At 37.7% G+C, this 27,229-nt stretch overlaps 1 protein-coding gene across 1 annotated transcript; it reads right to left on the bottom strand.

Annotated features, from left to right (window-relative positions):
• Window positions 1-394: 394 nt before the first annotated feature.
• ALDH1B1 (aldehyde dehydrogenase 1 family member B1) lies at window positions 395-7,840 on the bottom strand. The gene is made up of 2 exons (XM_003341592.4): window positions 7,600-7,840; window positions 395-2,308 (listed from the first exon to the last, which is right to left on the bottom strand). The coding sequence occupies exon 2, from the start codon at window positions 2,299-2,301 to the stop codon at window positions 748-750; it is 1,554 nt and encodes a 517-aa protein (XP_003341640.2). The 5' UTR covers window positions 2,302-2,308; window positions 7,600-7,840; the 3' UTR covers window positions 395-747.
• Window positions 7,841-27,229: the final 19,389 nt, after the last annotated feature.

Below are 27,229 nucleotides of genomic sequence, written 5' to 3' on the forward strand. Positions count from 1 at the left end.
CCCCTTCCCAGAATTTTTAAAATGTGTAAAATACATAGGCTTTAAAAGGAAACAATTATACTGAAATAAAAATGTCATTTTTTTCCTTACTGAAATTCATGGATCCTCTGAAATATGGGGTATATGGACCCTGAGTCAAGAAGCCCAGATCTAGTCCAAATTCTCATTTTACACATGAAGAAACAGAGACACAGAAATGTAAAATGACTTATTTAAGGTCACAGATATGTGGCAGAGTTAGATTTGAATCTATGTCCTTGTACTCCAGCTCCAGAATTCTAGACCATCTTGGCTCTTATATTTCTAGTGTATTTGTTTAATTATGTTACATTATTAAAATATCCATTTGAAATGCACCATTGATGTATTTGGAGACAAGAGTCATTTTACAATGTTTATTTATAAAAGCCAGAATTTATTTTTTTAAAAGAAAGAATGTGAAATTAAGTACAAATTAGTAGTAAAGGGGAAAGAGGTTCAAGTTGTAAGTTAGGAAAATAGCATCAAGCAAGATAACAAAAACTTAAACCAATGAACCCAACAAATCAAAGTGAAGAAGAATCAAGATCGGAAAAGCTTGCCAACTTTAATACTTTGGGCTTTCTTGAAGTATGCCAAAAGGCCATCTTTGAATCAGAATCACCATCTTTTTGAAAGTAATTACACTGAACAAAAAAGAAATTAGTAAAATCCAAATTGTTAGAAGATCCATGAAGTCTAACCCAAGAGGATTTTGAAGTTCATTTTTCATGAATTTTTCTGAGGAATTTTGATTGTTACAGTCTTTACTTCTACATATTCTCTGAGCCCATCTTCCCCTAGCTCTCTCCCATTTCCAGATTCCTTGAACCCTCCAAAAGGAGTGTGACATGTTACAATGTTATAGGTATTGACCCACACTGTTCCAGCTTGCAGGGCTTGGGTCAGATACATAGCCTTGTCCAGGTCCTTGGTGAAGACAGCCGCTGCTAACCCATACTTGGTATCATTGGCCCTCTCAATAATCTCACTGATTTTTTTGAATTTGAACACAGGCTGCACGGGTCCAAAGATCTCTTCCTTGGCAATCCGCATGTTGTCTTGTACATTGCCAAAGACAGTGGGCTTGATGAAGAAACCTTTCTCCCCAAAGCGTTCTCCCCCACACATCAATTTGGCACCTTCTTTCTGCCCTAGTTGGATGTAACCCAGGATTTTTTCAAACTGTTCCTTGTCTACCTGGGGCCCTTGCTGGGTGTCAAGCTCAAAGGGATTCCCAACTTTCCTCTTCTTGGCTTTTTCTACAGTTCTTTCAAGAAATTCATCATAGATGGAGTCTTCCACGAAGGTCCGAGAGCCAGCACAGCAGCACTGGCCCATGTTGAAGAAGAGTGCTTCGTGGCATTGTTCTACAGCATGGTTCATGTCTGCATCTGCCAGGACGATACTGGGGCTCTTCCCACCCAGCTCCAGGGTGACCCTCTTCAGGTTAGAGTCCCCTGCCGCCTTCTGGATCAGATGGCCAACCTCTGTGGAGCCAGTAAAGGCCACCTTATCAATGTCCATGTGTTGGGCCACAGCAGCCCCTGCCGTAGGTCCATAGCCCGTGATGATGTTTACTACGCCAGGAGGAAAGCCAGCTTCTTTGATCAAGGAGGCAAGATACAAGGCGGACAGCGGGGTCTGTTCAGCCACCTTCATAACCACAGTATTGCCAGCTGCCAGGGCTGGGGCAAGTTTCCAGCCTTGCATGACCAGAGGAAAGTTCCATGGAATAATCTGGCCACACACCCCAATGGGCTCATGCCTTGTGTAGCAGAAGAGCTCTCCATCCATAGGGATAGTCTTCCCATGGAATTTGTCAGCCCAGCCCGCAAAGTACCGATACACCTTAATGACTTCATCAAGGTCCAGAACATAGGATTCTTGGAAAGGCTTTCCATTGTCCAAGGTCTCTAGTGAGGCCAGATATATGCGATCTCTTTCTACTAGGTCAGCCAGGCGGTAAAGTAACCTGCCCCTCTCGGAAGCATCCATCTGTCGCCATGGAGACCCTAGCCGAAAGGCTTCCCGGGCAGCTTTCACAGCCAAGTCTACATCTGCCTTATCTCCTTCAGCCACATGAGTGATGACCTCTCCTGTTGAGGGATTGACTGTTGGGAATGTCTTTTTGCTGACTGCATCCCTCCACTCATTATTGATGAAGAGTTTGTCATATCGGACTTCTGGCTGTAGCACAGGGTTTGGAAGAGATGCAGCAGAGGAGTAGGGAGCAACCCCTGTACAAAGCCTGGATAATCTGGGGGCCAAGAGACGCAGCATGGTATTTCTGGAGAAGGAACAAGAGCTGCCATGAGTCATTAGGTTTAAAAGCACCCTTCTGGACCAAAGAACTACATTTATTATCTTATTACTTGGAATTCTGAAAGTGTTTTAGATCATAATGAACTCTATCACATAGTGTCTTAAAAACAACAACAAAAAAGGGTATATTCCTGATTCACTATATAAAAGCCCAAAATATGTCCAAAATATGAATAGGTAAATTTAGGGTTGGTTTATATAAGGAAAAAAACTTCCTGATAATTAGAACTATTCAAAAGTGGAATAGTTTATCTGGTAAGATCATGTATTTTTCTTTACTGAAGGTCTTCAAGCAGAAACTGAATGACTACTTTTGGGGGATATTTTAGAGGATTCATGCTGAACTGGTTACCTTCTGCAATGTCTTTCAATTTGGAATGAAATCAAGTCAACAATCACTGTTGGGATTTGGAGAAAGGCACAAAAAATGGTCCTTGATTTCAAGGAGTTCACAATCTAGTAGAGGAAATAATTGGCAAACAACTACGCACAAAGAAGACTTACATAGGAGAAATTGCAGATAATCAACAGAGGGAAGGCAGTAGCATTAAGATGGAATGGAAAAGGCTTCTTGGAGAAGGTGAGATTTTAGATTCTCTGTGATTCTGAATCAAGCTCAGTGTCATGACTTATAAAATCAAAGAATTTGGAAATTGGAAGGTACTTTACAGATCATTAAAGTCTTTTTCTGATTGACCCTATGGTAACTCCCAGTTCTAGCCTTTACTGCCAGTTGACTGCATCTCTGTCTGGATGCCCTAAAACTATGAGTATCTAAAACTCATCCTGTCCAAAACAGAATAAAGACTTTAATATTTTTTTTTACCAATGATTTGAATAAACATAGATAAAATGCTCATCAGTTGTGGATGACACAAAGTTGAGAGGGATAATTAAATATTAGATGACCGAGTTGGTATCCAAAACAATCCTGACAGATTAGAGCGTTGGGCTTAATCTAATGAAAAGATAAATGCCAAGTGTATTGGATTGTAAAAAATAAAACAAAAATATTTCAGAAATATAAGTCGGGGGAGGCATGGTTGTCAGTTTTTTAAAAAAAGATTTTGAGGCTTTGGGGACCACAAATTTAATGTGAATCAGCAGTAAAATGAGGTAGTCAAGAAGGAGAAGAAAAGATATATATGGGAAAAATTTAATCAGAGGAAATATATTAGTATTAAAGGAGATCAGAAAATATTTCTCATAAAAGGTGGGATTTTAATGGGACTTGATGGAAACCAGGAGGAATGATGAAAGATGATGAAAGAACATCCTAGTCACCAGGGGGCAACCTGTGCAAATGTATAGTGTTGAGAATTTATATTTCTTGTTCAGGGAATAGCAAAAGGCTAGTATCACTGAATCACAGAGTATATAGGGGTAAGTAGGGATACATTACTGGGAAGTTAGGTGACACAGTGTATAGAGCACAGGCCTTGGAGTCAGGAGGACCTTCATTAAAATCTGACCTTGAAACACTAGTGGTGTGATCTTGGTGGGTCACTTAACACAGTTGCTTCAGTTCATCTCTAAAATGAGCTGGAGATGGAAAGGGCAAATTACTCCAGTATCTTTGCCAAGAAAACCCCCAGAGAAGTCACAAAGAGTTGTTCACAACCAAACAACACAGGTATAATAAGCCAATTAGAAAAATGAGTGAGGGGCAGATTATGAAGGACTTTGAACACCAAATAGAGAATTTTAATATTTGACCTTGGAGATGATGGGGAGTAACTAGAAGTTACTCAATGAAGGACAGGGGGAAGAAGAGGGAATCATGTGATCAGAACTATAATTTAGTAAGATCAATTTGATGGCTGAGTGAAAGATGGACCAGAGTAGGGGAAATACTTAAGGCAGGGAGACCAATCAAATGGCTATTGTAATCGTCAAGGCAAGAAATGATGAAGGCTTGTGCCTGCATGACTTCAGTGTCAGAAAAGTCACAAAGAGATTAGAGGAAAGAAGTGGAGGCAACAATTATAGACTACTCAAGGAGTACAGCCAAAAATATAAGGATAATGGCTAGTAGAAGTGGATAGATCAAGTGAGGATTTTTTGAAGATGGGTGAGCCATGGGCATATTTATAGGAAGTAGAGTAGTAGGCAGAACAAGACTGAAGATTAATGAGAGAGGGAATGATAAAGTGAGTGATCTGCAGGAGAAGATGGAATGGTATTACTTGTGCATGTAAAGGTTTGTATTAGCAACATGGATCACCTCTTCAAGTGAGACAAGGGTAAAAATAAAGATAGTAAGGAAAGATGTCTGAGTGATATGAGATGGGGAGGAAGGAAGAAAAACCTTTGGCAAAAGGCTTCAAATTTTTTCAGTGAAATATGAGGCAAGATGAGCTGAAAGGGAAGGGGAGATTTGGGAAATGAGAAGGGATGAAAAGTACTGGAAAAATCACACATGGGATAGTGTCAGTTAGGGAGATGTAAAAGGATTACTTCAGGAGCAGTGAAAGCCCGGTGGAAATAATGTAACGTGAATTTGTAATGGACCCCGTCAACATATTGTATGATTTTCTATAGCTTTGTTCAGTGAATGGGAGTGAAGGCAGCAGGGAGGAGGACCGAAATAGCAGTGAAAACAGCAGATGTTGGGAATAATATAAAGCTGAAGCTTGGCAGTGCTACACTGATGGGATAAAGAGGCAAAGAGCACAAGATTGTGGAGCTGAACCCATTCATGAAGGGGTCAAAATGGAGGAGGGTGCCAAAGTCTAAAAAGATTAAAGTTGCCTAAGGTCACATAGCTCATTAATTTCAGAGTTCCTCCTAGAAGCCTGATCTTCTGAAAGCTTGGACCATAAGAGATATATTGGCTCTTTTTTTTATCCTTTTTCTCTTGAGATTTCTTTGAAAACATTAGGTTTGTTACAGTGGATTTTGGATTATTTGTCTCAAATTCTACAATCTCTGTTGTTTTTTGATTTGGCATCTCTATCAGTTTAACATCCTTGGAGGCCTCCAAGATGGGCTGAGGAGTGTTTAGCCCACTACTAATAAAAAAAAAAGTTTTTCCTTTTGTGTCATTTGGCTATGGGTACCTACAAATCTTTCTCTCCCAAGAGAATTTCCCTGGACCAGATATGTGATAGAACCATCTCAAACCTGCTCAGGAGAACTGATTATTAAATTTTCAATGTGAACATTTACATCTTTAAAACTGAGAAATGCTACAAACCATGACTTGATTTATAGTTTTGTTAACAATCTTGTTTTAATGAAGTGATAGATGAACGTTAATAATGTAGATTAAGCTCCAGTGTGTTGGTGACATATTTTTTTTCCTTTGGAAAACTTGTGGTTAAATATTAACCATCACACTCTAGCCCTGTACCTATTTTCTTTCCCTAGAAAACTCAGTAGAGCTATCTTGGGGTGGGGGAGGAAGGATTTAACCTGTGAGTTCATTGGTGTGGGAAATTTCTGGGGCATATAGATACAAATCTGCAACTAATCTATAATTATTAGTTGAGAGAGTTGTCTCTGACACTGAGGGGAAAAGTGATTTGCCCAGAGTCACATAATTTTTATGTCTGAAATAGGATATGAACTGAGGTATTCTTGTCCTGTGATCTGTCCTCTACCTACTAAACCATTCTTCCTCTCAGTAGATATACTATTTTTCTATAATTTAAAAAATTCTATGATTTAGTAGACACTATTCTTTCTCCTGTGATTACTCAAGTTTTAAGTTGATTCTTAATTACATTATTATGGAAAGAAAAGAGAGTGACTGCTTAATAAAAAGAATGCTCTAGTGTCTAAGATTTTTATATCTGAATTTCATTAGATTTTTCTGGCAATGAGCTTTCATTGTAGGACAATGTAGTGTAAAGAAAACACTACTTCTTAAACTATAGATAGCAAGAAAATCCCAAGAGTACAGAGAGAACTGTGGGATTCTAAACATTTTGCACTGAGTTGAGAGTCACAAGATGAATGTTTTAGTTCCAGCTCCTTTCTGAATGCAAGATTCCTAATGTGGTCTGAATGGGGCAGACCACAATCTGGACATTCTGATCCTTGCTGTCAACAGCAGCCTAGGACAACAATCCTTTTCACTAGTCTTATTTTTTTTTTATCTCAACTCATTTGTACTAGTAGCTTGCCAACTTTTCCCAATGAGTAAGTTAGGTCAAGGGCATAGCCACAACCTGGGGGTGAGGAGAGGGACTTTGGTCTTTCTTTCAGCATTTCTGCACTAGTAGGATGGGGATGAAGAAAAAGCGTTCAAGTGGATTACCTACCTCCATTCATTAGAGCAAAACAGATGCCCAAACAGTTTCTGATCTTTATTAAGTTATGTCAGTTTCAAAACTTCAAAAGAATGAGAACTGTAAGAACCCTTATATATCAGCTAGTCCACACCCTCTCCACTTCCAGTTTAACAAAGGAAAAAACAAAGACCTACCGGGTATAGTGACTTACTCAAGGTAGTAACAGTCAGAATTTGAATATGTATAGGTATTCTGACTCCCAATCTTGGGGTCCTTTGCACTAAATTAAAAATGAATAAAAGATTGGACTAGAGCAGGGATTTTTAACTTGGAATCCACAGACTTTTAAAAAAATCTAGTTTGCTATTTAAACATAATTTATTTCCTGTATAATTTTTTATATTTATATGCACTTGAAAACATTATTCTGAAAAGAGATCCACGAGCTTTACTAGACACTCAAAGCGGATCAGCGCGTAAAAAGGGTTAAGAATCCCTGGCATGTATACTCTTCTGAGGTCCCTTCCAGCCTTTCAGAATCTCTAACTAAGCCTTTTCCTTATAGGGGCTTTCAGGAGCTTGGGAAGCACCAGGTGTCCAGCCTCCAGGGAGCCCTGTTCCCACAGGACTCCATGCAGAGAGCAGCTGCCAATAGCAGCTGCCGCAGCTACTAGGCACACATTAAACAGGCAGCTTTCAAGGAGGCTGAACCAAGTTGCGAAGCCAGAACCTCAGTCCAGCATCTAGGGACAGTAGGGTTCAGGAAGCCAGGGTCCGCGGAAGCAGGCTTCTGTCCCCCTCCCCCCGCACCCCCTTCCCCCTGAGAGTTTAGGAGATGCTCGCCCTCTCGCATCCGCCTCTTGGCGCCACGTAGAAATAACTGTCTGCCGCACCCTGGGCTCAGGTAGATGTCTTCCCTGTGAGCTGGGAATAAAATCCCCCAAACTGTCGGCTTCAACCGCCCAGAAACGGTGCCTCCCTCAGTGAAGTGGGAGAAACTGCGCTGTAGCGTGCGTTTTACCTTGTGCTTCCGGTCGGGCCGTTACCTTCTGGTCCAGTACGTGAGCAGTATCCAGGGCGCAAATCCTCAGCCCCTTACTGTGTGCAGCCCATTTATAGAGGCACTTAAGGAGGCACCTTTAGTGTCTCCACCCTCTGTCCCCAGTGTTAGCGCGAGATCCGGACCTGGGACATCCCCACCTCCTGCCTTAGCGGGAGGAAGGACCTCCTCACCTTTTCCCAACCTCCAGTGCCTTTGTTACTTTGGTAACTGCATCTGGGAGCTTAAACCAAAGCGAAACCATTTAGCGCTCTTTGCTCCCTTTGCTGACATTGTGCTTCTGATAGAGGATGTTGAAGTTGGACTTTCACATTTATCATTTTTTTTTTTGGTCTGCCTTTTATCACAATTTCAGTGGACAATTCTTGCATCTGTGGCCTCTGTAAAATTTTTCTACTAATTAATTTGTTGGTTACATTAAAATATTAGGGTATTTTCCCCTCTGCATTAGGGAAGCCATCATTATATATATATATATATATATATATATATATATATATATACACACACACACACACACACATACATACATACATATATATAACAGGAAAGATGGTTTATATATGTAAATATATAAATAATATATAATATGTATAACCAAATAGAAATATATATTAATATAGAAAACAGGATTTATTATAATATAGAAATAAATTAAAATAGAAATGTATAATATGTTTAATATAATATGATAATTTATCAATTAGTAATATAATATAACAATTTAATATATTTAATACAATATAAATATATATAAACTGTTTTTCATGTTTCTATTTATCTGTTCTTTCTCTGGAGGTGGACATTCACAAGTTATTCTTCAAACATTAATTCTATAGCTGTATATACTGTTCTTTTGGTTCTACTTATTTTGTTCCCTGAAGAGACTTTATCTTAAGTAAAAGAAAGTCTAAATTGAAATCAATAGATATACGGGGAAGTCAAGTAGTTCAATGGATAGAGAGCTGAGCTAAGAAATGAGAATCCTGGGTTCAAATCCGACAGATACTTACTAGCTGTGACCCTGGGCAAGTCAATTAACCCCCTTTGCTAGTCCTTACCATTCTTCTGCCTTAGAATTAGTACATTGTATATATTCTTAAGACTGAAGGTAAGTGTTTAAAAAAAAAAGAAAAGAAATCAATAGATAATAGAGCATATACCTAGTTCACAGGAAGTGAAAAAGGTACCTGCTCTGTCCATCTCTTTGGGTTGACTCATACCACTCTAGCACTATAATTCTGTTTCTTTGCAGTTTCAGAGCACAGTGTCATCCTAGATCTCCCCTTATAATCTCTACCTTAATTTATCTCTCATCTTCTTCCTCTTGTTTACTCAGTTCTCTAGTCTCCTCTTCCTGCTTGGAAGTTAAGGCCACTCCCTCTCCCTAAGTTTCTTCACCTTAAGGCAGGTTCCATGTTTTCCCAGGGAAAGAAAATTTACCAGTCCTTGTGAAATCAGCAGTGGCATGATAAACATCTGCAAATACACAGCACAAACAGCAAAATAAACATTTACACATAAAAGAATAATGATGATTATCCTAGTATCCTAAGTAATCATCTACTGACGCCATTCATAGAAAAAGCTACTTCAAAGGTATGCAACAAGACATAATACAGGGAGCAGTGAGGTGGTGCAGTAGATTGAGAGCCTGGTCTAGAGACAGGAGGTCCTGGGTTCAAATCTGTCCTCACACACTTCCTAGCTCTGTGACTCTGGGCAAGTCACTTAACCCCCTTTGCTTAGCCTCTACCACTCCTGCCTTTTAATAATTATATTGTCAATACATATGTTGGTTATTGTCAATAGACATGGAATTGATATATAGTATTAAACATCAAATTGATTCTAAGGCAGAAGGTAAGAGTTAAAAAAAAGAGTGAGCGTACAATGCAAACTATCAACTTGACAGATTATTTCAGCGACTGTATATATAAATGACAAGTTACATGCAGGATATCATAACATTATCTCTAAATGACCAGGAAAGAAGCACAATAGCAACAGCAGTGTGACATCACTGGGCAGAAATATGACTAAACATTAGCAAATATGAAAACAAATCGCAATATAATGCACCAGAACCAAATGTAGCTACAGTGGATGAAAAAAATGTATCTAATTAGCAAATACCAGCAAAATTCAGGACATGCAATAGTTAATAGATCTATCACTATTGTTGAGTCGTTTTAGTAATGTCTGACTCTTTGTGACCCCATTTGAGGATTTCTTGGCAGATTATATTAGAGTCATTTGCTATTTCTTTCCCCAGCCCATTTGACAGGTGAGGAAACTGTGGTAAAGAGGGTTAAGTGACTTGTCCAGGGTTACATAGCTGGTAAATGTCTGAGGCTGGATTTGAACTCTAATCCTGGCACTCTCTCCATTGTGCCACCTAGCTGCCCAGATACACCACTAAGCATGTGCAATTATGTGCAAAGCATATAGTCATAAACATTAAATATATGATGAGCAATAAACAAGAATAAGCATTATCCTATCTTCTGGCCACATGTTTCCATACCAGGAGAGTCTCAAAGGCTGAAGTCCAGAGGAAAAGTAGTACTTCTGTGTGTATTCTACTCTTGGTAATAATAATAATCATAATCAGTGTCAGGCACTGTGCTAAGTGGATTCTTCCAACAACTCTGGGATGCAAATTCTTTGTTATTCTTATTTTCCAGATTAAGAAACTGAGGTTAAGTGATTATCCCAGGGTCACACAGCTAGCCGGTATCAAGCTTTGATCTCTGCTCTTCATTATTCCCATCCCAGTGCTCTACCTATTGCTCTGCTTAGGTGCCTTATAAGTACTCATTATCTCAGTTACTGAAAATGTCACTCTGAAAGTTTCTCATTCAGATAGTCTTTAACTAATGAGCAAGCTCTTAAATGTCCATTATTCATCACTGTTTGCTCATTCAAACTTTTCTTTAAAGGACTTTCATGAGTGGACAGGGATATTCTCCACGATTAGGTCTGGACGAGCTTTCCATTGGAAAATCAAGGGTTCTCATGAGAGCTGTATCCTTGTGGAAGGTCTTGACAACAAACTTCCCAATACCATCATTTCCTCTCCTACTTGTGCTTCTTATTCTCTGGACTTTAGCACCGTTTCTAAGCTGCAAACTCACTCTGGAAATTTCTTCAGCATTTGGTGCCTTCTAAATAAGGAATCTATTCTTCCCTGTGACCCTCTCAATCTACAATTTTCCTGGAAGAAATTGTACTTGGAAATATTCTGAAAGAAATTAGATTTAGATCAATATCTCATGCTATATACTCCCTAAAGCTCCAAATTGATATACGTACTTGGGTATCAAAGGTCACATCATAAATTAGAGGAGTATGGAAGGAAGTACCTTTCACAGCTATGGACAGGGGAAAGATCTTGAGCAAAGAAGGGGTAAGGAGGATCAAAGGAAACACACAAAAAAAATTCTATTGCATAAAATTGAAAGAAAATTGTATGTATTATCAATGCAATTAGATTCAGAAAAGGAAATAGTTAATGGAGAAAAATTTGTAGCCCATTTCTTTGTTACAGGAATGATAATCAAGATATATAGAGAATTGATATAAATACATGAGAATAAGAGCCCTTCCCCAAGAGATAAATAGCCAAAGGGTATGATAGGCAATTCTTTTCTTTCTTTCTTCTTCTTATCATCATTTTTTACCAATTATATGTAATAACAAATTTCCACATAAGTTTTCTGAAGTTACATAATCCAAATGGTTTCCCTTCTTCATTTCCTTCCCCCTTCCTAGAGCTGGTAAGCAGTTCAACCTGAGTTATACATGTAGGCAGTTCTTAAGGGAAGAAATTAAAGCAATTTATAGTCTTGTAAAAAAAATTTACAAATAACTAATTATAAGAAAGATGCAAATTAAAATTACTCTCAGATCCTTCCTTATATTCGTTAAATATGCAAAGAATTTTTAAAAAGGATGAAATAAATTTAGGACAATAACCTACAAGACACTAAACTGTGACCTTGAAACTTTGACCTAGAAATACCATTTCTAGGTAAATATCCCCTCCCCCAAAAAAAGAAAGTTGAAAAGGACATATTTACATAAAAATACATGCCATTACTTTTTTGTTGTAGCAAAGAACTGGAAACAAAGAGGACACCTATCAATTGGAGAATGGCTCAACAAGTTATGTCATATAAAGTCAAAGAATGTTATTGTACAATAGGAAATAATGAATAGGATGGATTCAGAGAAATTTGGTGATACTTGTATGAAATGATGCAGAGTGAAACTTGCAGAATAAGAAAGTTGTTCTTTACAATGTCTGCAATAAACAACTTGGAATTATGATGTAATGACTAATTAGGACTCCAGGAAGATTAATGAAGAAGACTTGCTTCTCATTTCTTGATGTAGAAGTGATGGCATGTAAGTGCAGAATAAGACAAATTTCTAGACACAACCATTTCAACATCAATTCATTTTGATTGATTGAACTTTTATTACAAATGAAGAATTTTAGGGGGTTAGAGGAAGGAGAGAAACTAATAGCTATCCTAAAAAAAGAATAAGAAAGGAAAAAGTATCAATGACATTTTTTTAAATTCCCAGAGAAGGCCAGAATGGGGCACAAAAAAGAAGGGTCATATTTGTACTACCACATTAAATTTAATATATGTTACTATATATATATATATATATATATATATTTGTATATAGTAGCCTTACAGTTTTATGTACAATCTCCATTTTCTGGCCTTTATGTATGTAAATGTTTGTGCTAATACATAGTATTAAAAAGACTTTTTAGTAAAGATCTGGAAACAAACTGAGCTTGATTTCCAAGGTCCAAAACAACTAATCTCAGACAGATATCACAGGAGACTGACCATTTACGGATGAATTCTTCTGCTATGGCAACTTAGGACACAAAGAGAAATTCAAAATGTCCTTAAATTCCATGTATCCTTTTCTATTTCTTTCTTAAAATTGGCACAATGACAGAAGCAGAGAAGGGCGTGCTTAGAATCACAAAATATTAGACCATCCATAAATTCTGTCCTGGCTATTGGTACTTGAAATGTGAGATCTTTTGTTAATGGTGAATTAGTAGACATACTATTAGAAAAGCTGAATCATATCAAATTTTAGTTTCACATTATAAATGAAAGCAGAAGAAAGAAGGAAGCCATAGTTAAATAGAAAGTTAGTTCACAAATTCTTCTTAGACAAATAAAGGAATTGTAATCTCAAAGGCATCATATTATGAGACATTTAGATATCTTATATTGCAGTGATAATAATAGATGTTTGCAAGAAGAGTACAAGGAAAATAATTGGAGCTTTTACACCTGCATTTTGTTGCAAATAATAAAGAGGCAGGGAAATAATTAATTGATAAAATCCTTTTAGTTTAAATTAACATACTAATCAAAACTTCCATATAAAGGTACAAGTAGGTGAGAAAAGTAAGAAATATCTTTGAAAACATGGATTGGAATTAAGGAATAAGAGAGGCCAGAGACTTGTAGACAAATGAGAAGGTTTATGATTGCATTCAATAAATAATAACTTTAAGAATGAATCAATAGGTGCTAGACATGGTGAACCCCAAATAACAGAATATGAAAATGATTATATTTCAACAGATAGTGAATGGGCTCATTACTTATGTAAAGAACACTCTTGAATTAGTTGCTTGTGTCCAGACTACTGACTAAAGATCAAAATTAATACAAAGCTAGAAGAAAATAAGATTGTTAAGAAGATGTTTCATATAATGGAATGAACTCCTGACCTATTTTTAAAAAGTAGTGATAAGGAAAAATAAGTAATGGATGGAAGAAATGACACAGATATAGACTATCATAACCTACATAAATCTGACCAACATAAATCAATTATTATAATAAGAAGACCAATTGAGTCTAAATAGTTGCCTTATTTAACAAAGATCTTTTAATGACTCCAAACCTTTCCCAAAGGACAAAGGCCCATTTTTTAAATGCCAATAGTCAACTGGTTTTAAAAGACTAAGAGAAATGGAACCCATGGAAGAATTAAAAATAAGAACACATGTGAAACCCAGTGGAATCGTGCGTCAGCTATTGGGGGGGGGGGAGAGGAAAGAAAATGATATTTGTCTCCAATGAATAATGTTTTGAAATGACCAAATAAAATATTGTTCAAATCTGAAAAAAATAAGGCAATATGGGCAAACTTGCAATATTAAACAAAGAAGGAACTCTGAAGGAGAATTGGAGTAAAAGATGCCATCAGGGAAATGTATAACCAAGAAAGAAGATGAACTAATCATGTAAGGAGAATAAGAGATGGCAGGGAATAGCTCCATTAACCTCCTCACCATGTCAGCTGGAAGCCAAGAATGGACGCCACATTATGGATAGATTCCATGTGGGAAACTTCTATGGGTAATTGATCAAGAGACACAAGATTGGCAGGCATGAATGGGTTGTGATCTCTATCACTGACTGTGAGGTCTAAATCAAAGATCCGCTTGAGTACTTAACTATTGTATCATATATTTCAGTGGTATCAGTGACAGATTTAACTTACTCTGTTTTCTCTCCAGTCACCAGTATCTGTTAGGGTGCTCTGCAATGTTCAATAAATATTAACTAGTAGGAATGAAGTTTCGTCATATAAGCCAGATTTCTGTTGAGACTATTTTTATGGCTCTTAGTATTATTGGAACAGAACTTTTCAAGATAGGAATGATGCTCTGTAAATATCTGATTGAGTGGGAAAGAGACGGAGAACATGGAAGAATTAAAAATAAGGCAATGGAAAGATACATGGTCAATATGGGCAAACTTGCAACATTAAACTAAGAAGGAACTCTGAAGGAGAATTGGAGTAAAAGATGCCATCAGGGAAATGTATAACCAAGAAAGAAGACGAACTGATCGTGTAAGGAGCCTACTCTCTTTTTTCTTATCATAATATCACTTCATTATTCAACAGTGATAAATATGGGCTAAATCTGTGATCTCATTGAGATAGGGAAGTCCCAGGTGAGGAAACTCTCTCTACCAAACCAGATGGTCTTCTCTGCAAGTTATAGTCTTAGAGTTGTTTAGAGTATTGAGAGATTGAGTGTGGTCCTGAGAGTTGACACAGCCACTATGTGTAAGAGTTTGGACTGAACCCAAGTCTTCCTGGCTCTTATGCCTGTTCTCTATTCACTAGGCCATGCTGTCTTTCATGGAGAATAACCAAATAATAAGACATAACATGAAGGCTTGCATCTTTGCTAATCCAATTCTATGTTTTAGAATGCTGATAAGTGGAGTATGGCCTTTTTGCACAAAGTTTTTTTTTTTTATTTTTTTATGACTGTTGTATTCTTTAATGACCCTAATCATTTCACTTCAAGTATTCTCTTATCCAAAGCAACTGTTAATTATTTTAAGGCTGAAAAAAGTCCAAGGAAATGGGGCAAAACTCCCTGCATGTGAGGTTAGTGAAGGCCATGGAACCACAGAGCTTTGACCTCTTGATGCCTGCTCTTTTCAAAACAAAATCAAGTTGACTTTCCCAGACTATCAGCCAATGGCTGATTGCTTCATAGCAATCATTGATAGGCAGGAAGACTATTTATCTTAACACATTTTTAAAATAAATACATCTGAACTATTGCACAATTTATAAAAAAGATAAACTGCAAAGATTTGTTAAGAAAAACATGTAAACCATTCCTAGTTGCTGAACAGTGTTAGATTCAGTATTAAAGTAATGATGTGACAATATGGAAACAAAGTTCTTCTTAGAGCTAGTTTGAACAGGGCTACCATTTTGTCTCATGCCTCTGGAACCCTGGTCAGATCACTTACCCTCTTATGCTCTAGGCAACTTCTTAATTTTTTGAATTAATTTCCGAGTATCTCAGCCTTTCTTCCCCCCCCCCCCATGTCATAGAAGGATCCAGCAAACAGATATGTATATAATTGATTATGTCTTTCATGTTTCCATTTTTCAGCCAGGCAACTCTTTAAGACTCAATTTCCCATATTTGCAATGGTAGAAGGAGTATCCTTATCTCAGAATTTCTACCAATGAAATGACAAGTCTAGTGTCTGTTCTACAAGGGCCTTCATTTGTTTAGACATGGCTTCACTTTCATTTGCTTTTCCCATCTTGGCTGTAGTATTTAATCCTCAGGTTTTTTTTTAATTAAAAAAATTTTTAAATCTTTATTTTCTGTCTTAGTAATAACTCTGATACAGAAGGGAAAGGGTTAGGCAAATGGGATTAAGTGACTTGCTCAGTGTCACATAGTTAGGAGGGGTCTGAGACCACATTTGAACCCAGATCCTCTGACTCCAGACCTGACTTTTTATCCATTGTGCCACCTAGCAGTCCCCGTCCTCAGTTTTTTAAGGTCAGAATTTCAGTTTATCACTTTACACAGAAGGTATTTTTTTCTTATTTAGTATCAACCTGTGACCTCATCACCTTAGAGAGCCCCTCCTTTCACTTAGCCCTATAATCCATCAGTTACCAAACCTTGCCGTTTCATTTCTACCTCCAGGTTTCTTCTTTGTCTCCTTCCCTCCACTCCCACCTAGAGAAATGCCACTGTCGCTCAGTGCCTCCTCGCCACTTTAGGAGTTAAGGGGATGGTTTTCCGCTCTGCTTCCAACTCATAGTCCACACAGTTGACAAAACGATTTTCCTAATGTACAAATTTGACCATGTCAGTCAATAAACTTTAGTGATTCTCTATTGCCCTTCGAATGGAATATAAACTGTTTGGCATTGAAAGCATTGAAAGTCCCACGAATACACAACTGAAATGCTTCAACAACAATAAAAGTAATTCTATTTCTCACTTGTATAATCTGTATTTTGAAGAATTCTTCTATTTTGGACAGGTTGAATTTGTGATACCTATGGGAAATCCACTGGGAAATGCCCAGCAGGCATTTGGTGTTGTGAGAGAAAAGAAAACTGCAATTTAGAGCAACATCAGTCAGATAATCTAAAATCAAAGTTAGATAAAACTTCATTTAAAAAAGAATGGTGAGGCTCATTTGAAATTCTCTGAAGAAACCCTGTCTCAAGATTTGAAACTGTTCCTTGAGAGTATGGTGCTCAAAAAGAGACTGAGAGATGCTCTCATCTAGCCTTCATGAAGTTATCAGGACTTCCTGATAGGCCAGGGGCTTGTCCATTTTTGTCCTCAAAGACTTTCAGAGGTGTAGAGGCAATAATTTCCCATTCTAATATATCATCTTCCCAACAGTGAAATACCTCCTTATGCACCAATTAAATGGAACCTTTCAAGCTTGTTCCCCCTCCCCATATATAACAGTTCTGGAAGATAAGTGCTATTATTATTATTATTATTATTATTGAACTTCAGGGTTTCTGTTCTGGGCTGTCCCTTGATATAGCCAACCTCTTGACATAGCCCACCCTCTCCTGCCTCCTTTCTAGGTTGTGTATCCAGTCTAAACTTAGGACTTAATGCTTTGGTGCATAAGACAGAGGTGAGCCTTCTGCTTTTTCCCTAGTGCTTAGATTATAGAGCCAGATACCTTAGCTCTTCTTCTCTTTCATTTACTTGGTCATGATGGTTCCATTCTCAGTAACCATGTTTATTCCTTAATGAGATTATTCTGAAAGTGAAAATTGGATTCCACAGCTGATATAATATCTACCATTTATATGCAATATTTTAAACGGTGCTAAATTCTTGATTTATATATCATTTGAGCATCATCGAGAAACTTGAGGTAGATACTACAATGCCTAATCTACAAATGAGGAAACAGACTCAAAGATCTTAGGTGACTTGCTCAGAATCATACAGATTTTTGTTGTTGTTTGGTTGTTTTTAGTCATGTCCTTCTCTTTTCCCATTTGGTTCTGTTAGTAGAGATACTGGGGTGGTTTGCCATTTCCTTCTCCAGATCATTCGACAGATGAGGAAACTGAGGCAAATAGTGTGTGACTTGCTCAAGATCATCCAGCTAATGAGTGTCTTAGCTAAGATTTGAACTCGGGAAGGTGATTCTTTATGACTCCAGGTTCAGCATGCTATCTACTACATCATCTAGCCACCCAATCATACAGCTAGTTAGTCTTTGTGACAGCAAGTTCCAGTTCTCTATTCATTATGCCATGATATTCCCTTGATATCCTGAGTATACATATCCATGTATACTCAGAGGGTAGGATAGGCTAGACCGAATTACAAGTGGAAGGCACAAAGGAAAGATGCCATCAGAGCTGTGAAGACTGGAGTGGTTTGTGATCCAGTGAAGAAGAGATTTAGTGCACAATATCTAAACAAGTAGCATGATTATTTGCTTCCTTTGGAAAGGACTTTTATCTTCTTTCTTTCTTTCTTTCTTTCTTTCTTTCTTTCTTTCTTTCTTTCTTTCTTTCTTTCTTTCTTTCTTTCTTTCTTTCTTTCTTTCTTTCTTTCTTTCTTTCTTTCTTTCTTTCTTTCTTTCTTTCTTTCTTTCTTTCTTTCTTTCTTTCTTTCTTTCTTTCTTTCTTTCTTTCTTTCTTTCTTTCTTTCTTTCTTTTCATTCCATCTGCTTTAAAAGTTGCAGACCATCCTTTCTCTTTACCAAGTTATGATTCAATGATGTGTTCAAGCTCAAGATCCAAAAGGGCAGAGGATGATAAAGCAATTTATGTTTGTGATATACGATTGAGGTAATCTTGCAGATTAATTTTTAACGAGGGTTTAACTTTATTCTAGGCAAAAAAATCTTTTTGATCAATATAATTACATGCAATAAACTATTTGAAATGGTTCTTTTATGACAGAATTGTGACATGGAAATAACATTAAAAGACTGATATATATTAATTTAAGGTCACCAAGGAATTCAGCTATGTAATTCCTAAATGAAAACTCAAGTCAGCAGTCAACCTTTTATGGAGTTTTTAATTACTAACAGGAGGAAGAAAGGTATTAGAGGGAGAGAGAGAGAGAGAGAGAGGGAAAGAGAAAGGGGAGAGAAGGGATATAGGGCTTAAATACCCCCTCTGCTTAACTGGGCCAAAGGCCCAAGGCCTTGGATCACCGAGGCAAAGAAAAGAGATCAGTCCCTATCACTCACGTGACCAAAATGGAGAAACAGTCTCAGGGCCTCCACTCCAAGCACCCAGGCTCCAACAACCTCCTTTCCTCCACCCAGGAAGTCCCCAGACTCCTCAGCTGTCCTCTACCTCACTTCCTGTGTCTCCCCTGTGCCAATGGTGGCTCTAGCTTAACCCAAGACCGCCCAGAGGTCTGTCCCTTTTGCACATGTCTGTTGAAGGTCATATTCTCAAATAATTAAATCTTGAGCTTTGCTGCAGCCCTTCCTAAATCCTGTTACCCTGAGTAGGGTGGAGATTTTAGTTTCCAAGACCTGATTCTGTCATTCCAAGTATCTCCATTGTTATTGATCAGGAAATAGCCAAATCCCATCCTCTAAAGAATGGTTTGAACAGGGTTGAGTAGTTTTGAAATTCACAGAATCATCATAATAAATGGATATTTATCGATGAATATTTATTATTCACAGTTGGTCCTTTTGTAGATTTCCTATTCATAAATCTCTTTCCTGATAGTCTGGCACTCCTATGCCTCAAATTCCCATGATTAAAGTCATGATTTGAGGTGGAAATAATCTTATAGATAAATTTTTAATGATATTTTAACTTTGATTATTCAAGTTAAAGATATTTTTTGGATTAATGAAATTTCCTTTGAAGCTGGGAGGATGTTTGAGCAATAGGCTTAGAATCTAAGAGCAGAAGTTTTAAATTAAGCAATTGTTTTGTAGGTATTTTTTTAGCCACATTTCTATATGGTTGGTTTCTTTCATAATGCTGTGTAATTTATTTCATGCATTAAATCATTATTTTGTGAGGGAGCCTAGTTTAACCACTGCCAGAGTGGTCTAGGACACAGAAAGGGCTAAGAATTCCTAACAATGAATTTTTAAAAATTCTCTCTTAATCAGACCCTAGATAAGGATTGTATCATGTTTTTGAGTAGTGATCAATGATTTTAATCCTTGGGTTAATGATTTTTTCTTAGTTTTTTAAATAAAGGATTTTTAAAGAGGGACAAATGTCATAATTTCCTTCAGTTAAGCAAGCCTATCCATCTATCATCAACATTGGTGTTTACACTATGAAACAATCTCTTAAACAGCACTCATTTTAACCTTTATTCAAATAAAACACAGCAATGTTACACAGGAAAGGTAATATATTTAATCGTAATCACTTAATAAAAATAACTGACAGTGTTTGGAGGTTTATTGAATACCTTACAACCATTAACTCATTGAGTCTCCCCTTACTCCCAAAATAATCCTGTGAGGCAGGTTCTTTAGGCATTTTTATTCCCCCTTTCAGGTATCATAGTACAGAGTGCTGGACTTGGAGTCAGAAAGATCTGAATTCAAATCCAGCATCAGACATTTACTAGGGTGTGTGACCTTAGGCAAGTCACTAAATTACTTTGTGTCTCTGTTTCCTTATCTCTGAAGTGGGGATAATAATAGAACCTACCTTATAGAATTGCTGTGACTATTAAATAAAATAATATAGGTAAAACACTCTGCAAATCTTGGAGCTTCATAAAAGTGTTTATTATTATTATTACTTATAACCCAGGTTTCATAGAAGTTAAGTGGCTTACCCACAATATCTTGGAGGTGAGATTTGAGTTCCAGGTTTCTCTGTCTCCAAGTCTAACTCTCCTTCATACTGTTAATCCATGAAGGGGTCTATGAGAAAATGTGAAATTAACTGGGTGAACATTAAAATAAAAAAACAAGGGCACATTCTCATCAGAGTAATTGATGGAAAGCAAATCCCCATTTCTACTTGGGAAAGATAAATCACTTTTTGTACTTTCTATTTTTTTATGAATATTTGGAAATCCTCTATTTTGTCCAATGCCCATACTTTACCCTGGAAGTATATAGTCGGTTTTGATGGATAGCTGATTCTTGGTTGAAGACCCAGTTCTCTTGCTCTTCTGTATATTGTGTTCCAGGCTTTACACTCTCTTAGTGTGTTTGCTGCTCGGTCATGTGTGATCCTTATTGACAAGCCTCTGAATCTGAAGTTTCTCTTCCTAGCTTCTTGTAATATTTTCTCCTTAGTTTGGAAGCTCTTGAATTTGGCGATTACGTTCCTGGGGATTGTCTTTTGGGGATTTAGTATAGAGGGTATTCTATGAACTCTTTCAATTTCTATTTTGCCCTCTTGTTTGAGAACATTAGGGCAATTCTCTTCGATGATTTCTTGTAGTATGGCATCAAGGTTTTTGTTAATTTCTGGTTTTTCAGGTAGACCAGTGATTCTCAAGTTTTCTCTCCTCCCTCTGTTTTCCTGGTCTGTCACCTTGTCAGTGAGATATTTTATGTTTTCTTCTATTTAATTAATTTTTTGACTTTGCTTTATTAATTTGTGCTGTTTTGCAAGATCACTGTCTTCCATTTGCTTAATTATGATCTTTAAGGAGTGGTTTTGCTTTTTCAGTTTGGTCTACCCTTCTGTTAGAGGCTTCCATCTCTTTCTCCAATTGTGAGATTTTGTCTGTCAGGCTGACGACCTCTTTTTGAATTTGTTCCCATTTTTCTAGTCAGGAGGTTTCCTTCCTTTGAATAAGCTCCATTTTGAGTTCTTCCAGAGCTTGTGGATAGTTCATTTTGGGGGGCGTTTTAATTTTGTTTGCATTCCATCCTCTTTTTCATCTGTTTTCGCTCCATAAAAGTTTTCAATAGTCACTTTTTTCCCTTTCTTCTTGGAGGGTTGATCTTGGGCACTCTGAGCCATCCCTTTGGTGGTCATTCAGAAATCTGAGTGAAATGGGCAGATATTGATGGTTTTGCCTCAGGTTGATTCTTCCCAGCCTCCGAAGTTTGTTGGCATGCTCGCCCACGCAGTCTGTGGTCTCTTCTCTCCCGTGCGCGCAGGCTTCCCCTGCACAGGCTTCCCTTGTAAAACTGCTTCACGGGGTAGTTCCCTGGTAGTCCTTGTCAGTTCCCAGGGACCCTGGTGTGCCCCCCCCCCTTCACTGCAGCGAAGAGTGGAGATTTTGCCTCAGACTCTTTCTAGAGCCTCCGCGCATTCAGCATTTGCAGTTTGTAGGAGCCCCCGCGATCTGGTCTGAGCTCTCTCCAGTGAAACCACTCTGAGAGGTAGTTCTCTGGGAGTCCTCTTTAGATCCCAAGGACCCTGGAGTGCTCCCCACTCACTGCAGAGATGTTCCTCACTCATTTTCTGTCTCCGGTGAGTGTGTTGGTCCCTACTCTGGGGTGGGGGAGGGCAGCTCAGCTCAGCTCACGCTTGGCAGTGATCTTTCTCTCCCTCTTACAGTGTGGAAGTTTTCAAATCTCACATACCTTCATTGCTGTGGGCTGCTGGAGAGGCCCTCCAATCTTCCAAAGATGATTTTTATGTTCTTTTGAGGTTGTCTATTTTGTTCGGTTCGGGGGAGAGGAAGAAATTCGCATCTAGATTGCCACTATGATTACCTGGAAGTCCCTCATGTGTGTTTCTTGTAGACAGCATATGGTAGGGTTTTGGATTTCAATCCACTCTGCTATTCATTTGCATTTTATGGGTGAGTTCATTCCATTCACATTCAGAGTTATGATTACCAGCTGTGTATTTCCCAGCATTTTGATTTCTACTCCTAGTCCTTCCTTTTCTTCTTTCACTATTTCCTTCTACACCAAATTTTGTTTTTAATTAGTCCCCCTAGCTCCCACCCTTATTTTACTTCCCTTTCTACCCTACCCCCTCCCTTCTTATTCCCCCCTTATTTTTTTGCAGTCTTTCTAAGACTACCCCCCATCCTCTCCCTCCCTTATACTACTTCCCTCCCCACCAGTCCATTTGTTACCCTTCTACTCCCCTATAGGGCACAAATCTATTCTCTGATCCAATGGATTGAATTGTTCTTCCCTCTTGGGGTCAATTTTTATCTCCAACCTCTTTAGACTTCCAGCGTATTGATGTTCTGCCCCCTCCTGCCATGAGCTTCTTTGTGACATATAAATTTATCCCCTTTTGTTTCTTTTCCCATTTTTTAGTATTATCCTCTTTTTTTTAGCTCTAGTTGTGTATATATATATATATGTATATATACACACATGTATATGTATTTATGGACACATATATCTATATACCTTTTTATGTTTTGTTATTTCATCTTATACAGTTTGTCACTGTTCCCTCTAAGTGTAATTCTTTTAGCTGCCCAGGTGATAACAACAATTTTCAAGAGTTACCAATGACCTCTTTTCTTATAGGGATACATATCATTTTAACTTATTGAGTCTCTTAAAAAAAGTTTTTGGATTTTTTTTGGTCGTTTTGTTTTTATTTTTTCCCCTCTTTTTAAATTATCTTTTGATGATTCTCTTGAATTCTATGCTTGGACATCAAATTTTCTGTTCAGGTCTAGTCTTTTCTTTAAAAATTCTTGGACTTCTTCTGTTTTGTTGAATGACCATACTTTCCCTTGTACGAATATAGTCAGTTTTGCTGGGTAGTTGATTCTTGGTTGTAGACCTAGTTCCCTTGCTTTCCAGAATATCATATTCCATGCCTTTCGGTCCTTCAGTGTCGATACAGCCAGATCCTGTGTTATCCTCACTATGGTTCCATGGTATCTGAATGACTTCTTCTTAGCAGCCTGTCATATTTTTTCTTTGGTCTGATAGTTTTTGAATTTGGCTATAACATTCCTGAGTGTTGTCAGTTGGGGATTAAGTACAGGAGGTGATCTGTGGATTCTTTCAATGTCCACTTTTTCCCTTGTTCTAGAATATCGGGGCAGTTTTCTTGAATAATTTCCTGTAGTATTATGCCCAGGCTTTTTCTTTTGTCATGGTCTTCCAGTAGACCAATGATTCTTAAATTGTCTCTCTTAGAATGATTTTCTAACTCTTCTGTTTTGTGAATGAGATGCTTCATATTTTCCTCAATTTTTTTTATTCTTTTGGTTTTGTTTTATAGTGTCCTGCTGCCTTGTGAGGTCACTTAATTCTAGTTGTATTCTGGTTCTTAAGGACTGGATTTCACCCCTGGCTTTTTGGTCATCCTTCTCCTTCTGGTCTGATTTTCTTTGGAGGTCATCTTTGATCCTCTTTACCTCATCTTTCATCTTCTTTGCCTCAGCTTTCATCTCCTTTGCCTCATTTTCAAGCTGTTTTTTTTGACTTTCAAGACACTATTTTCTGTTTCCAGATGACTTATCTTAGTTTTTATGTTCTTTTCCCAATTTTCTTCAGGCTTTCTTAATTATGTTTTGAATTGCATTTTGAGTTCTTCCAAAGCCTGTATCCAATTCACGGGGATTGCTGATTTATTGTTTGATGATCCCTCCTCCTCTGTTCTGTTTGCTCTTTGTTGCCTGTATTGAAGCTGTCTATTGTAATTTCTTCTTTTTCTATTGTTTGCTCATATTTACCCCTTATTACTTCCTGTATTTGACTGTCTTCTTGCTCCTCTCTTTTTTTGGTTTTGGGGTTTTCTGTCAGTCCCCCCTCTTTTAGCTTTGACAAAAGATCTCTCTGTACAGTCTGTAGGGGAGGGGTGTTGGAGTTTTCACTTTTTGTACTTTCTGTAAGCTTGAAGTAGAGCTGGAACTAGGGCATGGTGTTGGGGCTTTGTATCAGGGTCACCAAAATTTAGAGGGCATGGATTGTTTCTAAACCTTTTCTGTAGGATGGAAAGTATTGAACTTTGCAACTAGTTAGCAAGAATAATTACTTAAAATAGGAAGTTGTTCTCTTTTCTAGTAACTATGCTACAGATGAGTAGTGCCTCTGGTGCATCTTTAATGTTTCTTTCATACCCTTCTTCATGAGGAAGTGTCCAGCAGCTTTCCCCACTTTCTTTCATTTCAATATTTCTTAAAAAATTAGTATGAGTATATTTTATGAAGGTTTTTCTAGCCATCAGAAGTCCTAGTTAGAGGTCTAGCCTGCAAACAAGCTATGTGTTTTTTAAAACTTTGTTAAATTTTATATATATATGTGTGTGTGTGTGTGTGTGTGTGTGTGTGTGTGTGTGTGTGTGTGTGTGTGTGTGGGTGGGTGGGTGTGGGTGTGTGTATACTTTAAAAAAAGCTATTTTCCAGCTAGGTAGCACAGTAGATAGAATGAATAACCTGGAGTTGGGAGGACTTGGGATCAAATCTGGCCTCAGACACGTCTTTACTGCCGAGCCTTTACAGCTCTTCTCTTAGATTTCATTCTAGGACAGAAGGTAAAGATAAAAAAAGTTCCACTGACCTTGGATTTATTGTAACTGTCAACGGATATATTCCTTGTAAAACATGTAATCTGTATGAGGAAGTACATGTATTTAAAAACAAGTTTCTGAACTTCATTTTCAGGAAGACAGTTTATGAGTAAACCCCACTATTGTACTTATAGTTTTTAAAGCAGTTCCTGGTATCTTGTTTTTTCTGTAGAGGAAGAATCTTATTATGACCTTAAGTAACTCATTTCACTTTACTAGACATCAGTAGCCTCATCTTAAATTTCAGGCAGCTGGGCACTATTATCTCAAGGTTCCCTTCTAGCTTTACAGTTCTGTGACCTTATGTGAATGTTATCATGAGAATAAGGCACATTCTTCTTATTAGGAAAGACAGGCACAGAGATGTCATATTATTTAGGCAGCTGAGTGCAGCAGTGGAAAGGACTCCAGGTCTTATAGTCAGGATAGACATGAGTTCAAATCCTACCTCAGATACTTATTAGCTTTTTTATTTCAGGCAAGAAGGTTCATCCCTCTCAGCTCCCATTTCCTCATCTGTCCTGGTGCCATTCATGAAGCTGATTGGGTCAAAATCAGACTGTTCAGTTGGGTTTTATAAAGAACTTTGCATTTATACTTCTCTGAAAAAGAAACAGGCTTTATAATTTTTTAATTACAGTGGAGGGAATCCCTTTTCAAGTATATTTTACGGCTTTTTGTTGAACACCATTCACAGGGTTGGTTTCAAAGGACTATTTTCAGGGCTTGGTTTCTAAAACTTTATGCCATGTCTAATTTGTGAATGACATAAATGAACAAATCAATTAAGTGGTGTTATTGTTCATTTGTTTCAGTCATTTTTGATTCTATGTTTGGAGTTTTCTTGGCAAAGATCCTAGGGTGGTTTGCCATTTCCCTTTACAGCTCATTTTACAGGAGAGGAAACTGAGGCAAACAGATTTTAAGTGACTTCTTCAGAGCCATAGAGCTAGCAAATGTCTGAGGCCAGATTTGAACTCAAGAAGCTGAATCTTCCTGACTCCAGACCTCATAGTCTCTACTACTCTGTGCCATTTAGCTGCTCAAGTTGAGCAATGAATTAAAAAAAAAAGTTAAATATCAGAACCTGGGACCATTAAAAAGACAGGTGACTTGATCTGGGTCAGGGAAGCCAGTATGTATCTGCAGTAGGCTATGGCCAGGTCTATATTTGTTATAAGGATACTCTCTCAAGGTCTCTGAAGAACTTGGCACAGGACCATTAAGAATGATGGGTCTGCATCAAAGAAATTACTGTGTTCTATGAGCAAAGAATAATTGCAGTAACTCCAAAGGATTGTGAAATGCACAAATTTAGAACATCTTCAGCCCAAATTTTCTCATGGGCTACTTGTGCCCAACTCATTGTATAGCCCTTTTGGGCTCATATTGCCAAAGTCAGACAAACTGTACATTGACCCCTTGGGTACAAAGGACAACAACTAACCATGTATTATGAGGGAGAGAGCAGGACACTGTTAGGATAGTGCTTGGCACTTCTAATTACACATAGAATTGGAAGGAGGAGTGGGGAATGGTATTAGGATGGTCTGGGTCTTCTTAAGTCTAGTGGATTCCCATGTTGGCAAACCCATGGCATGTGTGCTAGAGGGGGCTGCTTCCCTCTCCCTCACCACATATGCCTGAGGACATTTTTTATATCACCTGCCCCTCTGCCCAGAAGCCCAATGGGTGCACTTCCTCCCTCCCCCATCTGGGGTAAGAGGGGCTCACATGTGATGTGAACATTGCAGTTTGGGTACTCAGTCTCTGAAAGGTTCGCCATCACTGCCCTATTCATTGTTGGGATAATAGAGAGACAAGGGAGGTTAGACTATCAGAACTATCAATTTACAACAGATCAATGAGCAAGTTTTGGTCAAGCATCTACTAGGCTTTTAAAGCCTTAACAAAAATCAAAAGGTCCTAGCCTTAGATGTCTTGAAGCCCAGGAATAAATTACTTTAGCTTAGAAGCAAGCTGACCTTAAAAATTTATGCTTAAGAAAGGTTTTATTAGGCATTATATTAAGATTTGGGGATAAAAATACAAAGAAAAAATAATTCCTCTTCACAAAGAACTTATAAAATATTTTTCCAATTATAATCCTATAAAACAATTTATAACATTTGTTTTAAAACATTCAGTTCCAAATTTCCTCCCTTCACTTATCATTGAGAAGGCAAGGAATTTGATAATTTGATATACACATGACATACATGTGCAGTTATGTAAAACCTATTTCCTTATTAGTTATGTCAGCAAAGAAAACATAGACCAAAGAAAAGAACCATCCAAATGAAAAAAG

Source organism: Monodelphis domestica, chromosome 7 (assembly GCF_027887165.1).
Source record: "Monodelphis domestica isolate mMonDom1 chromosome 7, mMonDom1.pri, whole genome shotgun sequence".
Taxonomy (NCBI): Eukaryota; Metazoa; Chordata; class Mammalia; order Didelphimorphia; family Didelphidae; genus Monodelphis; species Monodelphis domestica.

Coding starts and splice junctions, on each gene's coding strand:
- ALDH1B1 (XM_003341592.4), bottom strand. CDS start 2,301: ATGCTGCGTCTCTTGGCCCCCAGATTATCCAGGCTTTGTACAGGGGTT.